The following is a 15,655-nucleotide window of genomic DNA, read 5'->3' as shown; positions in this document are numbered from 1 at the left end:
TTTTTTTTTTTTTTTTGAGATGGAGTCTCGCGCTGTCACCCAGGCTGTAGTGCAGTGGCCGGATCTCAGCTCACTGCAAGCTCCGCCTCCCGGGTTCACGCCATTCTCCGGCCTCAGCCTCCCGAGTAGCTGGGACTACAGGCGCTGCCACCTCGCCCGGCTATTTTTTGTATTTCTTAATAGAGACGGGGTTTCACCGTGTTAGCCAGGATGGTCTCGATCTCCTGACCTCGTGATCCGCCCATCTCGGCCTCCCAAAGTGCTGGGATTACAGGCTTGAGCCACCGCGCCCGGCCAACAAGTTCTTATTACCTGACATACCGTGTACTTGTTTTGTGTCTGTTGCCTTCTCTTCCCTATCCTCTCCCCAATCTCCCTGCCTTGCCCCATGTACATTTGTTAAAGTCAGAGATCTTGTCTATTTTGTTCACTGTTGTGTCCAGAACAGGGCCCGGATTATGGAAGATTTTTCAATAAATATTTGTTGACTGAATGAACTTGAAAGAAAGAGAAATCCTCAAGTGCCAAAAATGTAGAGGGAACCTAACACCTGAATGGTATACTAGTAACCTGAGCCTGGGAAAATGATCAGATGCAGATATAGACCTTCATGCCTGGTGTCCAGGGCATTAGACTATCCCCATATGGGAACAAGAAGTTTGTGTGCAAATCTTCTAGCTAAGAAATTAATGTGAAAGTCTTAGAAGCAAGCAATCACAGAACTGCTTGTACAAACCAGGACCCATCACATTCTTATAGATAAATAGCCTCTATTGAAGATAAGCTCTTAATAAGAGATGGATCACAAAGCACAGAAGGAATGAACCACCAAGAGGGAGAGGCAGCAGACCCAGCAGATATGAGGGTTAGTCTCCCAAGATCTGTTTGAAAGTATGGGAGAAATTATAAAATAAGGGCCTAAAATAATGAAGGCACAAAGAGAAGGCATAGAAACCAGAGTGAAAGAATAGGACACCATAAAGAAAGAACAGGCCGATGTGAAAATGAATCAAATAGAACTTGTGTAAGGAAAAAACAGTCATTGAAAGTAAGTCTTCTTAGTCTAATTAAACAGGAAGTTAGACATAGCTGAAGAGAATTTATGAACCGAAAGCTAGAACTGAGAAGGTTAACCTGCAATGGCGATGTTTTACGCCTGCAAGTTTTACATCAAACTTTTATTTATTCTGCCACTGATAATGGGGGTGAGAGTTTTTCTGATTCATGTTAGAGAACTGTTAAGTGATGCCTCTTCTGATTGAGCTGCCACTTTTATTGTGGTCAAAGTCTGCAACTTCCTGTTCTTTCTCTCCTTAAGGGCGAATCACCAGGATTTTCAGCTGAGAAATTTAAGAATAATTGAACCTCACGAGGTGACACACTCAGGAGACACAGGTGTGGATACAGGTAATAATTTTGTCTGGAAATTAGATGGAACATCTGTAAAGGATTTTAGATCTTCACCCCAACCCCAGGTTGGGTGAGAAAAGAGGGTAAGGAATTAGTAATAGATCATGACTGGGCGTGAGTACCTGGAAGTTAAAAACCATTTTGTTTTTTGGCTTCCTAAGTGGTTGGTTACTGTTTCTATATATTTACCATTTTTTAGAGAATTCCAACTTTTATTATTATTATTATTTTTTGCGTTTTCCATTTTTGTCGGGGGGGTGGTGGTGGAGGAGGAGATAGGTTATTATTGAAAATGTTCTGTATTTCTCTAATATAGTCCTTTATTGATTATCTTAGAAATTCGCTTTCAATTTTGATCATAAGATTGCAAAATGAGAAAAGCTTATATTATTGAGCTTTATAAATTGAGTGTACATTTAGGACAGTCTTTTTGGGAAATATTTCTTGGCTGTCCCTTCTCCCCAGAACTGGTTAATTGTCTGATGGGTTACCAGAAACCTGAATTCTGAAAAGTTGTGTATTACTGTATTTCTATCCCATGTAAGCCAGTACGGTTGTACCGACTACTCAGGAGAACCACGTTTTTTTTTTTGTTTGTTTTTTTTTTATAGCTGACTGAAAAATTAATCTCTCTTTTTTTTTTTTTTTTTTGAGGCAGAGTCTCACTCTGTCGCCCAGGCTGGAGTGCAGTGGCACAATCTCGGCTCACTGCAAGCTCTGCCTCCTGGGTTCATGCCATTCTCCTGCCTCAGCCTCCCGAGTAGCTGGGACTACAGGCGCCCGCCACCTCGCCCGGCTAATTTTTTGTATTTTTAGTAGAGACGGGGTTTCACCGTGTTAGCCGGGATGGTCTCGATCTCCTGACCTCGTGATCCGCCTGCCTCGGCCTCCCAAAGTGCTGGAATTACAGGCGTGAGCCACCGCGCCTGGCCTGAAAAATTGATCTCTTAAAGTACATAAGAAACCATGCCTATCTAATCTCTGTTTGGAAGAGCAATGCTATAATTGCATGAAATTTTAGATCCTTTTTCTTTAAAAAATATAGATGTATCCCACACAGTTTGGACCATATTAGGAGGTAGCAGAGGAAGGAGGAAAAAGAAAGTAAAGAAAGGAAAAAAGTGATGGAATCATCAAACTTGGAATTGGAAGATAACTTCTTTTTCTTTTTGTAATGTATGAGGAAATAGAGGTTAGAAAGCTTCAATTGCCTGAGGTTGTAGATCTCAGTTGGAAACTGGAGCTCACTTGTTTTGCTTCTGTCTTAGAACACTTTAAGCCTCTGTTATGTCCCCCAGATAATATGGTGTAATAGAGCATGGACCTGAGAATTGCGTAGACCTTGAGTTTTTGGTTCCTGATGATCCAGCTGACTTGGGCAAGTACTTAACTCCTTTTAACTCCTGTTCCTTTATGTGTAAAATGAGAATAGTGAAACCTGCCTTGGAGAATTGTTGTGAGAATTAGCCACTAATGTATGTAAGTCCCTTAGCCTTCCCTCAGCTGTGCAACAGAGAAACAAAGCACTACCTCTAAAGCTATGGATGCTGGAAGAGCATCTATGCCTGTGTTAAGGTGCTGAAATTGGAGTAAACGGGCCCCTTCCATTCTTGTAACGAGACGTGGGAATTCCAGTTGGTGCTTCAGATCCAGATTCAAATATTTCTTGAGCTCCTGCAGTATATTAGGTGCTGTGCATGGTGCTTTCACACATGTTATGTTTAATTTGCCTGGCCGCCAGTGAGATAAGTATGGTGTGCTTTTCATGTACAATCAGTGAAAAATCTTGTTTGTGATAAAGGCTGAAGTTGTGGGAACTTATTTCTAAAAGCAGACCTGTATATGCAAGACTTTTAAGTGAGTCATTGGCTGTAAGGCATAGTTTGAAAATATCTGGCAGTGTATAGGCTAATGTTTCATAATGGACTAGGCCTGTTGCTCTTGGCTTCCTACTTTCCTGCACACTTTGCTTAGCTCTTGACTGTTTCTAACATTTCTGAAAAGTCATAGGATATGGAATGAGCAGATGTCATAATACAGCACCTTGCAAGAGCCTATCTGTCACTGAAGATTCATTACTGTTCATTGAGTCTGAAAAAATCGTAGACACGATGTTGTGAATTTGATTTAGCCATCTTCGAATGAGCATATGTATATGTTAGTTATAGATACATGGATACAGACATGACATCATCCCTGCCTTCAGGAGAAGTGGTATGTACACCTATTACACGATTTATCACATTGCATTTATGGTTAGTTGTATGTCTTACTCTAATAACATTAAACATTTACATGACGTTTGTTATTTGCCAGGAACTGTTTCTAAGTGCCATACGTATAGTAACTCATTTACTTCTTATTACAAATTACGAGGGTCATCAGCTACAACTTTCACTTCCTCCATCTTGGCTGCCTTTTCAACCAGTGCCACCTCAGTGGCTAGGACTTATATAATTGCACCAATTTTGTTCTCTCCTTAGCTCCAGCTGCTCACCCATTCAGTCACTTTCATCACCTGTTTTCCTTGTGGCTACAGCTGCCTCAGCCAGCAGGGCCCACTGTATTCACTTCAGTGGTAGCTGCCTCACTGCCTCAGCCATTGCCTGTTACTGTCTTCTTCACCTTCACTGTTGCTGCCCCTGCCCCTTACCACATCTTTTTTTTTTTTTTTTTTTTTGAGACGGAGTCTCGTTCTGTCGCCCAGGCTGGAGTGCAGTGGCGCGATCTCGGCTCACTGCAAGCTCCACCTCCCGGGTTCACGCCATTCTCCCGCCTCAGCCTCCGAGTAGCTAGGACTACAGGCGCCCGCCACCACGCCCGGCTAGTTTTTTGTATTTTTAGTAGAGACGGGGTTTCACCATGTTAGCCAGGATGGTCTTGATCTCCTGACCTCGTGATCCACCCGACTCGGCCTCCCAAAGTGCTGGGATTACAGGCTTGAGCCACCGCGCCCGGCCCCCTTACCACATCTTAACTGTTGGTTATGGCGTTGAGACTTCTTTCATCATGTCTGATATTGATGATAAAGAAGTAGTTGCATTTCACCCAGAACATGAATGTGATGGGCCTGAAGGATGAGGAAGCAGGAAGAGGGAAAGTGTTGAGTGTCGATGGGGGCAGGTAGCATTGTGGAGAGGAGTGGCAGTGAGACTGATGAGGCTCATGATTCTGTGGGGGTCTGATCCACCAGTCCCCAGGGGAAACGTGATGATGTGATGGTGGTGGTGATGAAGGTCAGAATGTGGAAATGAGGAGGCAGGTTGTGATGACTGGGAAGCAGAGGATGTTTTTGAAGAGCTCCAGTTTGTTTTTGTTGGTTTTTAGTTTGCAGTTGAAGATTTTGTGCTCATCATTGGTTGTGTTAACTTTATTGATGAAGTTAGTGACTGATAATATTGATACCATAATCAGTACTAAACATCCAGTAGTGCCACCAAAATCCTTAAGTCAGAATGTACCTAAATGGAAGGCACATTCTATAAAGAAATAAATGATCTTGAAAGAAAGTATTTTGGACTCTTACATTTTTGCATTTTAAAACTCCTGAAGCCAAGGCTGTACTCCAGACCAGTTAAGTCAGATGTTCCCCAGATAGTCCTAATGCGCAGCCAGTGTTGAAGTCCTGCTCTAAAGAAAGCTTCGTTTTTGCTTGACTGTTTTTAAGAATGATTACTTGCTCAGAAATATGATTTGAAAACACAATAAATCTATTCTGAAGCTCCTGAAAGATATCAGAGTAAAATTTTTAGATGCTGGCAAGCTTGTGAGATCACGGTGGGCTTTATTTTCAACCCCCAGTGGAGGTGTTGACATATAAACTTGGATCAGACCAGGTACTTCTGATCCCTTTTTCTCTGATAGGTGAGAAATTATAGGCTCAGTAGATTAGACAAAAGGAAAGGATAGCTGGATGCAGTGGTGTGTACCTGTAGTCCCACTTACTTGGGAGGCTGAGGTGGGAGGATCACTTGAGCCCAGGAGTCCAGCCTGGACAATGTAGTAAGACCCTGTCTCCCCTCAGAAAAAAAAAAGAATGCCCCTCTGAACAATATTCAGAAGCAGCTGTAATGCAAGGAACATGGATGTGCTTGAATTATGAGTAGGACAGTTTCCATTTACTCTTCCTTTGAGTACTTCTGTCTTCTGAGACTCCGGGGTTGAGTCCTAGGGCCTGCTTGTTGAAGTTGCCCTTGCTGCAGATGGTAAGTGAGGCACTTTTTCTAGCTTAAGATCAGTATGGTACCCTATAGGGGATTCTGTTGGAGATAACCATAACAACTGAGGCATAGAAGCCTAAGGTGCTGGTGATGATGAAAAGGAAGAAGCAAATGAGTATGCTAAAGAAAAAGATCCAAAAAGGACCTATGCCCAGCAGGGTTTAAGCTACAGTAAGTCAGGATGTCAGTCCTTGAAGATCACCTCATGTAATTGCCTTGATTTAACTCTCCATTACTTACAGAGTTGTATGTTACAATGTTTTTGATTAAGTAAAAAATTTTTTTTTTTTTGAGATGGAGTCTTGCTCTGTCGCCCAGGCTGGAGTGCAGTGGCGTGAACTTGGCTCACTGCAAGCTGTGCTTCCCAGGTTCACGCCATTCTGCTGCCTCAGCCTCCTGAATAGCTGGGACTATAGGCGACCACCACCACGCCCGGCTAATTTTTTTGTATTTTTAGTAGAGACGGGATTTCACCACATTAGGCAGGATGGTCTTGAACTCCTGACCTTGTGATCCGCCCGCCTCGGCCTCCCAAAGTGCTGGGATTACAGGCGTGAGCCACTGTGCCTGTCCAAATATTTTTATTTGTTAAAAAATGAGTTGGCAAACTCCAAAACACCAAAAACACCAAATGAGTTGAAATCTTATGTCCACCTAAAACCTGCACACAGATGCAGCTTTATTCATGGTTACCAGAACCTGGAAACAACCAATATGTCCTTCAGCAGGTGAATGGATAAATGATGGTACATCCAGACAATGGAGTATTATTCAGGGCTAAAGAAATGAGCTATCAAGCAATAAAAAGACATAGAGGAACCTTAAATGCATATTCCTTTTTTTTTTTTTTTTTTTTTTTTGAGACAAAGTTTTGCTCTTGTTGCCCAGGCTGGAGTGCAATAGTGCAATCTTGGCTCACCACAACCTCTGCTTCCTGGGTTCAAGCAATTCTCCTGCCTCAGCCTCCCGAGTAGCTAGGATTACACGCATGTGCCCCCATGCCCAGCTAATTTTGTATTTTTAGTAGAGATGGGGTTTCTCTATGTTGGTCAGGGAGGTCTTGAACTCCCAACCTCAGGTGATCCGCCCGCCTTGGCCTCCCAAAGTGCTGGGATTACAGGTATGAGCCACCGTGCCTGGCTTAAATGCATATTCTTTTTTTTTTTTTTTTTTTTTTTTTTTTTTTTTGAGACGGAGTCTTGCTCTGCCGCCCAGGCTGGAGTGCAGTGGCCGGATCTCAGCTCACTGCAAGCTCCGCCTCCCGGGTTCACGCCATTCTCCTGCCTCAGCCTCCCGAGTAGCTGGGACTACAGGCGCCCGCCACCTCGCCCGGCTAGTTTTCTGTATTTTTTAGTAGAGACGGGGTTTCACCATGTCGGCCAGGATGGTCTCGATCTCCTGACCTCGTGATCCACCCGTCTCGGCCTCCCAAAGTGCTGGGATTACAGGCTTGAGCCACCGCGCCCGGCCTTAAATGCATATTCTTAAGTGAAAGAAGTCAGTCTGGAAAGGCTACATATTGTATGTTTCTGACTATATGACATTTTAGAAAAGGCAAAACTATGGAGACAGTAGAAAAGCTCAGTTATTGTCAGGGGTTAGAGGAGAGGCGGAGGGAGGAATGAATAGGCTGCATGTGCACAGAGAATTTTCAGGGCAGTGAAAGTACTCTGTGTGATACTATAATGGTGGATACGTGCCATTACACGTTGTTCAAAACCCATAGAATGTACAACACCACGAATGAATGCAGGAGTAAGCTGTGGACCTAGGGTGATGATGATGTGTTAATATAAGTTTATCCATTTTAACAAATGTACTACTCTGGTGGGGCATGCAGATAGTGGCAGGGGGCTATGTGTGTGTTGGAACTGAAGCTACGTGGGAACTCTATATTTTCTGCTCAGTTTTGCTGTGAACCTGTAACTGCTGTAAAAAATGAAGTCTATTAAAAATGGTTGGAAAAACTCATTCTACTTTGAATTCTAATAGTATAGTTTTGTGCCAGTGTATAGGATATAGTGAGATATGCATGATCACTATTCTATAATTGGCTTCTTCTGAAGTTGTTTTTTTTATGTAGACATAGGACTACAGCTATGATGTTTATCAGAACATTAACTAATATCAGTGATTGTTGAGAAAAGGTCTTTTTGAAGAACCAACTAAAGTGGTTAAGTCAGCGTGCATCATCTGTGCTTCCACTTAGTGAGTACAAGAGACTATCCCTGACTATAGATATAGATGAAACAAGTTTACGAATTTCTAGTAGGACCACAGTTAACATCTTTTACATTTCAGTTTATTTAGTTTTATATTTCTATTCCTATTTGTATTTTCTAAAGCTGGTGATTCCAGCTCTGGTTTTATTTGAATGGTAGACTCCCCTGGAGCCTTGGGACTTTGTTTGAAAACCTTGGGTCTCATCCACTCCCGCCATACTTTAGATAAAGTATCAAGACAGAGTCTCGCTCTGTTGCCTAGAGCTGCAGTACAGTGGCGTGATCCTGGCTCACTGCAAGCTCTGCCTCCCGGGTTCACGCCATTCTCCTGCCTCAGCTTCCCAAGTAGCTGGGACTACAGGCGCCTGCCACCATGTCCGGCTAATTTTTTTGTATTTTTGGTAGAGATGGGGTTTCACTGTGTTAACCAGGATGGTCTTGGTCTCCTGACCTCGTGATCCACCCGCCTTGGCCTCCCAAAGTGCTGGGATTACAGGCATGAGCCACCGCGCCCGGCCACTCCTGCCATACTTTAAAAGAGGAGAACAGAGCATTGAGGCCCTGGCCCCTTCTCCCTTGCACAGCTGGTTGGTAGCAGGTATTCACTAGAAGATAAGACTTTTGACTCCTAGTGGACGGAACTTTCTTCTCTAAATCTAGCTGGGTATTTAACAAAAAGTTTATAAAACATACTTCTTTTAAAGCAGTCAAATTTAAAAAGCAGAAAAATACAAGAAGACAATAATCACTCCAAATTTACTTACTCAAAGGTAACCACTCTTAACACTTGGGTGACTCTCCTTATAGAAACTTCTCTCTGCAAATATACATACACAATTTTAAATAAGAACAATCTATATGTGGTTTTTTTTTTTTGGTTATCTTTTTTTTTTTGTTTTTGTTGTTGTTTGTTGTTTTTGAGATGGAGTCTTAGTCTTTTGTTAGGCTGGAGTGCAGTGGTGTGGTCTCAGGTCACTGCAACCTCTGCATCCCGAGTGCAAGCGATCCTGCCTCAGCCTCTGGAGTAGCTGGGACTACAGGCACGTGCCACCACACCTGGCTAATTTTTTATATTTTTGTAGAGATGGGGTTTCACCATATTGGCCAGGATGGTCTCGATCTCCTGACCTTGTGATCTGCCTGCTTTGGCCTCTCCTAAAGTGCTGGGATTACAGGCGTGAGCCACCTTACCTGGCCTGTCATCTGTTTTTAATCACCCACAAGTGTTCTCTAGGTATCAAATATGTAATCAAATATGTAACTCTATGTAATTCTTTTCTAGGTCTGTGTAATTTGTAATGAGTACACAGTATACTGTTGTATGTATTATAGTTTATTTAACTATTAACTATAAAATCATACACTTCTCCTGTTTTTTTCTACTATAAACAAAGATAAACACCTAAATTTCTGTGTACTTATTTATCTTCTATTCATGAGTGAAATCCTAGGAGTGACAGAGGTAACCAGTCAATTTGAAAATGGTTAGTAGGTAAACTTTGCTGGCCACAAATGGCTACTTGGAGGTAGTATTTAAGAACTGTGAACATTAGTGTTTCTGGCAGCTTTGGTCTCGGTCTGGTGGTGGGGTGGTCAGTTTGAAGACCTAACTGGGAGTGGGTCAGAACGTGGAAGGCACTCCTCTCTGTGGCCCACTTCGAACTGGACATTGAATTGCAGGGGGCAGGCTGGTTTTGAAATAAACTCTCCTGTTGTTGCAGACAGCAGAATGCCTCCAAAGGTGACTTCAGAGCTGCTTCGGCAGCTGAGACAAGCCATGAGGAACTCTGAGTATGTGACTGAACCGATCCAGGCCTACATCATCCCATCGGGAGATGCTCATCAGGTACTGCGTGGAAATGGGCTGTGATGGAACTCCTCAGCCTCTCCTTTCTTTTCAGTCTTTTTTTTTTGCCCAGCCCTAATGCATTTGTAGGATTCTAATTGTCAACCCACAACCAGGGCCACAACCAGGCCCTTCCAGGGCTTGCTATGGGGATCTGTGTCCAGTAGGTCTTACTGAATGCTTGTGGATTGGCCCTGGGTTCCTTGATTCCAGTGACTTAGCCATCTTTCAATGAAGAATTAGTGGGCAAATTAAGGGACAGAAGTTCTGGAACTTTCTGTTGGTGGCATACTCCGCATCTTCTCTGCCACATTCTGTTCCTAGCAGAATTGTTTGCCCTGTCTTTCTTTTGCCCAATCCAGGAGAGTTGGAGAGGCAGAGACCTCATGTGATAGGGTTGACGGGCAGTAGGGTAAAAGGATTCTAGGATCCACTGTGAGGTCATTGAATGAGCAAGTGTTTGAGTGCTTACACTGTGGTTATAGTGCTGTAGGGTTCAAAGGTGAACTTAAGGTTGAATGTCTGCTCTCACTGGGGTTATGGTTTAGTGAGATGAAATAATATAAGAGTGCTATTTTTCCACAGAATCATCTGTAAGTATAGTTTTCCTAGCCTTTGCTTGTGTATAAGGCCCTACCCATCTCAGGTATCAGACATGATACAGAGATGAGAATTGTTCCTGGTTTTAAGAAGCATACAGCTTAATAATGGAGTTTAGATGTACATGCACATACCTGCATTGTAAAATGTGGTAAGTGTGATCAAGAAAATCCGGACAGAAGGCTGTGGAAGTTTGAGGGTGGGAGGGGAAGATGATGAAGAGCTTCATGGCGCAGGGGAGGCATTTGAGTTGGACCTTGAAGGATGGATGGAGTTTGGGTAAATAGAGGGATGGGGTGGAGAAGGAGGAAAGAGGTTCTAGGTAAAAGTATTAGTGGCAGTGAAGGCAAGAAACAGGGAAGCTTCGAGTGCTTTTCAGAAACAATGGGACAGGTTTCCCTGGCAAGAGACCAGGGAAGTAAAAAGCAGTAGTGGGAAATAAAACTGTTGTTACAGGATTCTTCAGTTGCAGGTTGTAGAAACTGCCTTGAGATACCTTGATCAGTAAAAATGCTTTATAAGGATTCAAGGGCAGAGCCACCATATTGGCACAACGCCAGATTGTGAATGGTGCTCTCAGAGTTATGCATGTCAGGGCCTCAGATAGGGTGTCTTGTGGAAGCTGAGGGCAAGAATGCAGCAGGCCCTCAAGAAGAACTGGGACGGGAGGGTTTTCAGGTCTTGCTGCATATCAGTTTCTTTTTTTCAGCCAACTGGGTGGGTCATATAAACCTGATAACACCTACATTTATATCTTTTCTTCTCTTACTTTCAAAATACCAGATTGAACTAGAACCTTAATCCCCCAAATTCAAAGTCCAGGGTGAGAACTTGATTGGTATATGTAGCAACTTGGTTCTGTATGGTCCTGGTTACTCTGTGTGTGTGCACGTGCGCGTGTCTGTGTGTCTGTGTCTGTGTGTGTGTCTGTGTGATGTCAGACATGAGTAATGGGGGTCTACCAGTCCACCATAATGGAGGGGGTGGTAGATAAGGGTATTTCTGTAAGTTGAGCAAGATCCCAAAACATATCCATTCTGGCTGGCTGACTTCCTGCCTCTCCCCAGAGTTCCTAGTCTACATGGTTGTGACAATGTCAGGCCTGTGTTAACCTGGGGACCACTCAACCACAAGATTGGATCTCTGCCTGGAGACATGGATTTCCTAGCCTTAGGGGCAAATGAAGGGCTTCAAATGAATTACCAAGGGGATCGAATGTCTGAGACAACGGTATGAAGTTTAGGATACTTTGATGTTTAGAACAGTGTTCCCCAAACTGTGTTCTTCAGTATTCCTGTTGTGTCTTGTAAGATGCTCTACAAAAAATATATTTGTTAGTTGAGAAAATGAAATGAGCTGAACAGCGTTTTTTTATTGTGGTAAAAAATGTGTAATACGACATTTATTTTAATCATTTAAAAATGTACAATACTGTAGTGTTAACTACATGCAAATTTTTTTTTTTTTCTTTTTTTTTTTTTTTGAGACGGAGTCTCACTGTGTTGCCCAGGCTGGAGTGCAGTGGCTGGATCTCAGCTCACTGCAAGCTCTGCCTCCCGGGTTTGCGCCATTCTCCTGCCTCAGCCTCCCGAGTAGCTGGGACTACAGGCGCCCGCCACCTTGTCCGGCTAGTTTTTTGTATTTTTTAGTAGAGACGGGGTTTCACCGTGTTAGCCAGGATGGTCTCCATCTCCTGACCTCGTGATCCACCCGCCTCGGCCTCCCAAAGTTTTTTGAGACAGGATCTTGCTCGGCCTGCATGCACATGTTGTTGTGCAACAGATCTCTAGGACTTTTTCATCTTGCAAAACTGAAACTGTGTATCGATTAAACAGTTCCTCCCAGTCTCTCTTCTCCCCTCCTATCCCTGGCAACCACTATTCTACTTTCTCTTTCTAAGATTTTGCCGGGCCAGTCACGGTGGCTCACGCCTGTAATCCCAGCACTTTGGGAGGCCGAGGCAGGTGGATCATGAGGTCAGGAGTTGGAGATCAGCCTGATCAACATGGTGAAACCCTGTCTCTACTAAAAATACAAAAATTAGCCAGGTGTGCTGGCACGCGCCTGTAATCCCTCTGCTCAGGAGGCTGAGGCAGGAGAATTTGCTTGATCCTGAGAGGCGGAGGTTGCAGTGAGCCAGCCGAGATTGCGCCACTGTACTCCAGCCTGGGTGACAGAGCGAGATTCCGTCTCAAAAAAAGTTTGCCTACTTTAGATAATGCATGTAATTGGAATCATGCAGTATTTGTCTTTTTGTGACTGGCTTATTTCACTTAGCATAGTGCCCAAGGTTCATCCATGTTGTAACGTGTAACAGGATTTCTTTCTTTTATAAGGCTGAATAATATTCCATTTTATTTAGAGACTTTTTTTTTTTTTTTTTTTTGAGACGGAGTCTCGCTCTGTCGCCCAGGCTGGAGTGCAGTGGCCGGATCTCGGCTCACTGCAAGCTCTGCCTCCCGGGTTTATGCCATTCTCCTGCCTCAGCCTCCCAGGTAGCTGGGACTACAGGCGCCCGCCACCTCGCCCGGCTAGTTTTTTGTATTTTTTAGTAGAGACGGGGTTTCACCGTGTTAGCCACGATGGTCTCGATCTCCTGACCTCGTGATCCGCCCGTCTCGGCCTCCCAAAGTGATGGGATTACAGGCTTGAGCCACCGCGCCCGGCTTTTTTTTTTTTTTTAACCTGTTCTGTGGATGGTCATTTCAGTTTTTTCCACCTCTTGGCTATTGTGAGCAATGTTGCAATGAACATGGGTTTGCAAATATCTTTTTAAGATCCTGTTTTCCATTCTTTTGGATATATGCCCACAAGTGAGATTGCCAGATCATATGATCCTTCTATTTGTAATTTCTGGGGGAGCTTCCATACTGTTTTCCACAGCACCTGTACTATTTTGCATTCCCACCAATGGTGCGCAGGGTTCCAGTTCTTCCACTTCCTCACCAACACTCGTTATTTTTTGTTTTGTTGTGAGGTGATGGCTCATTGTAGATTTGATTTGTATTACCTGATGATTAGTGTTGTTGAGTATCTTTTCATATGCTTTTTGGTCCCATTTGTATATTTTGTTTGGAGAAAATGTTTATTCAAGTCCTTTGCCCCTGTGAGTTTCATAGCTGCAGGACTTCTCAGGGCCTTTAATATGCCGATGTGCACTCTGTACCTCTAAGGAGGGGATAAAGTATTCAACTTTTTTCGGACTTAAATGTCCATGGAATTTTCCTAGTTATTTCAGGGGTGGGGTGGGAGAATCTAGTGTTCCATGGAATACCTTTATGTGTTGTTCTGTGATAGCACTTTTCATCCGATGATGGGTCTTGCATGTAGAGGTGGATGAAGGGAGAGGTCAGAGTGAGAGGTATATTCAGGCACCAGCTCGCTGACTGTTCAGCCTGGCAGAATATAGGGAAAGTAGAATATCAAGCTGGAAGCGGGGTGGTGGCATGGGAGGAGGCCATGAGGCTGGGTACATAACTGTTAAATTTAGTAGGCAGTGGGAAGGTGAGGATAGACTTGGTGAGGTTCATCTGTGTTCTTTAGAATAGACAAATAAGATTGATCAACTTCAGGCTGGGTATGGTGGCTCACGCCTGTAATCTGAGCATTTTGGAAGGCTGAGGCGGGCCGATCACCTGAGGCCAGGAGTTCGAAACCAGGCTGGTCAACATGGTGAAACCCCGTCTCTGCCAAAAAATACAAAAATTAGCTGGGTGTGGTGGCTCATGCCTGTAGTCCTGACTTCTTGGGAGGCTGTGGTGGGAGAATCACTTGAACCTGGGAGTGGAGGTTGCAGTGAGCTGAGATCATGCCACTGCGCTCCAGCCTAGGTGACAGAGCAAGATCCTGTCTCAAAAAACAAAAAACCAAACAAACAAACAAAAAATTTGACCAACTTGATATGAAGCAAAGTATCATCTTGACCAAGGACTGGATGAGGAAGTAGGCTGGCCACTGTGATTTGGGCCTGAGTTATGGTAGGAGTCGTAGGTAGCAGAGGAGCTGGGCACTCCCCTGTTTAAGAAGGGCAGACCATTGCCTTGTCTTCAAGGAATTTTGTTTTTTCTTTGGGCCCCTCTAATGAGTTCTTCCTTGTTTCCTGTCAGTCCCAGGCCTCAGCCTTTGGATGTGGGCTTCATGTCACATGGATTCTCTGCTGGACTCACCAGTGGCATTTTTAATTTGCTGCCCTTCAAGCATTGGACAGTTGCCCTAGGCCAATTTGATTGCAGTCACCCTATTGGTGGTTCCTGCAACTGGAGCACATTATGATTATGTAGCAGTTGGTTTGGGCAGTTCTGTAAGTCCCCTGGCACAGTTGTCTGAAATTGGGGCCCTCCTCCGAAAGGGTTCTCACAGGTGGTCATGGAACCCCAGCTGAAGACTCCTTAATAGCTCTACTATTTGTGAATCTTCACCTCCAGGGGAGGCCTCAGTATACAGAAAGATTTGACCAGCGTATGTTACTTGAATTAAAAGTTGAAGGTTTCTGGTTAAGGGTGTGTTGGAAGCTTTGTAGTCTTTGTGTTTCAGTTTCAGTTTTCTTTTGCCTGGAGTTAGGATATTATCTGTGTGTTTACTGGTAGGAGACACCGACATCTTGTAGCTAAGTCAAGTTCATCTTGATGTTCTTGGTTCTGGGTGCTGTTCCTTTTCCAGCTCTTTTTGTTTGTTTGTTTGGTCATCATAAAGCTGATTTTTGGATACCCTGACTGATACTTAAAAATGTTCTACCTTTGACAGTAGGTGTGGCCTAATACACCCAAAGCAATTTCTTCTGGGAGTGGCAGTGAGGCCATCCAAGCCACAGGGTGTGTTCCAGGCTTTCCCTCAGCTCTTTATCTCCTGCTAATGATCCTGCAATATCAGAATTGGATGGCTTTTCCCTCCATGAGGAAACTGAGGCTTTAATCCCAGACAGATGTGTTTTCTAGCAACATCCTGAAAATACAAAATGTGTCAAGCTTGCTCGGTGTTAGCTGTTGCTCTTATTGCAGAAGTCGCTGTTTAGACTTCACACTCTTACATTTTTTGCACTCTTGCTGTCCTTCCATCTTCATCACCCCTCTCCACTTTTTCTTTTATAATCTTCACTGTCATTTCTACTGCTGTAGCTTAGCTGTCTGTCTTACGTATGTGGGGAAGTTGTGTTTTGTTTGTTTGCATGTTTTCTGACTGCTGCTCGGGACTAGGTCCTGGGGCAAATGCAGAGGGCAGGTAGTTAGCATATAGGTAAGTGTATGAGCTCTAGAGCCTCTCTGGGTTCAGATGCCAGATTTGCCACTTACTAGTTGCTTGACATCAGGCAAGTTACATGAAATTCTGAAGTGTCAGGTAAACTTTCTGGGTCTCAGTTT

At 43.8% G+C, this 15,655-nt stretch overlaps 1 protein-coding gene across 8 annotated transcripts in view; it reads left to right on the top strand.

The window, feature by feature from the left end:
- Positions 1–15,655, top strand: part of XPNPEP1 (X-prolyl aminopeptidase 1) — a 61,726-nt gene that overhangs the window by 7,663 nt on the left and 38,408 nt on the right. For 6 of the 8 annotated variants that reach the window (XM_025395908.1, XM_025395907.1, XM_025395903.1 and 3 more), the window contains exons 2-3: positions 1,319–1,407; positions 9,574–9,698. Coding sequence is in view for 5 of the 8 variants with exons in the window: in XM_025395903.1 (XP_025251688.1) it covers positions 1,319–1,407; positions 9,574–9,698 (214 nt within the window). In the remaining 3 variants the exon portion in view is untranslated. The remainder of the gene's footprint in view (positions 1–1,318; positions 1,408–9,573; positions 9,699–15,655) is intronic. The other 2 variants (XM_025395906.1, XM_025395905.1) reach the window with 1 other exon arrangement.

Source organism: Theropithecus gelada, chromosome 9 (genome assembly GCF_003255815.1).
Source record: "Theropithecus gelada isolate Dixy chromosome 9, Tgel_1.0, whole genome shotgun sequence".
NCBI lineage: Eukaryota > Metazoa > Chordata > Mammalia > Primates > Cercopithecidae > Theropithecus > Theropithecus gelada.
The sequence above is the reverse complement of the archived record's forward strand: the minus strand, read 5'-3'. Positions and strand labels throughout refer to the sequence as shown.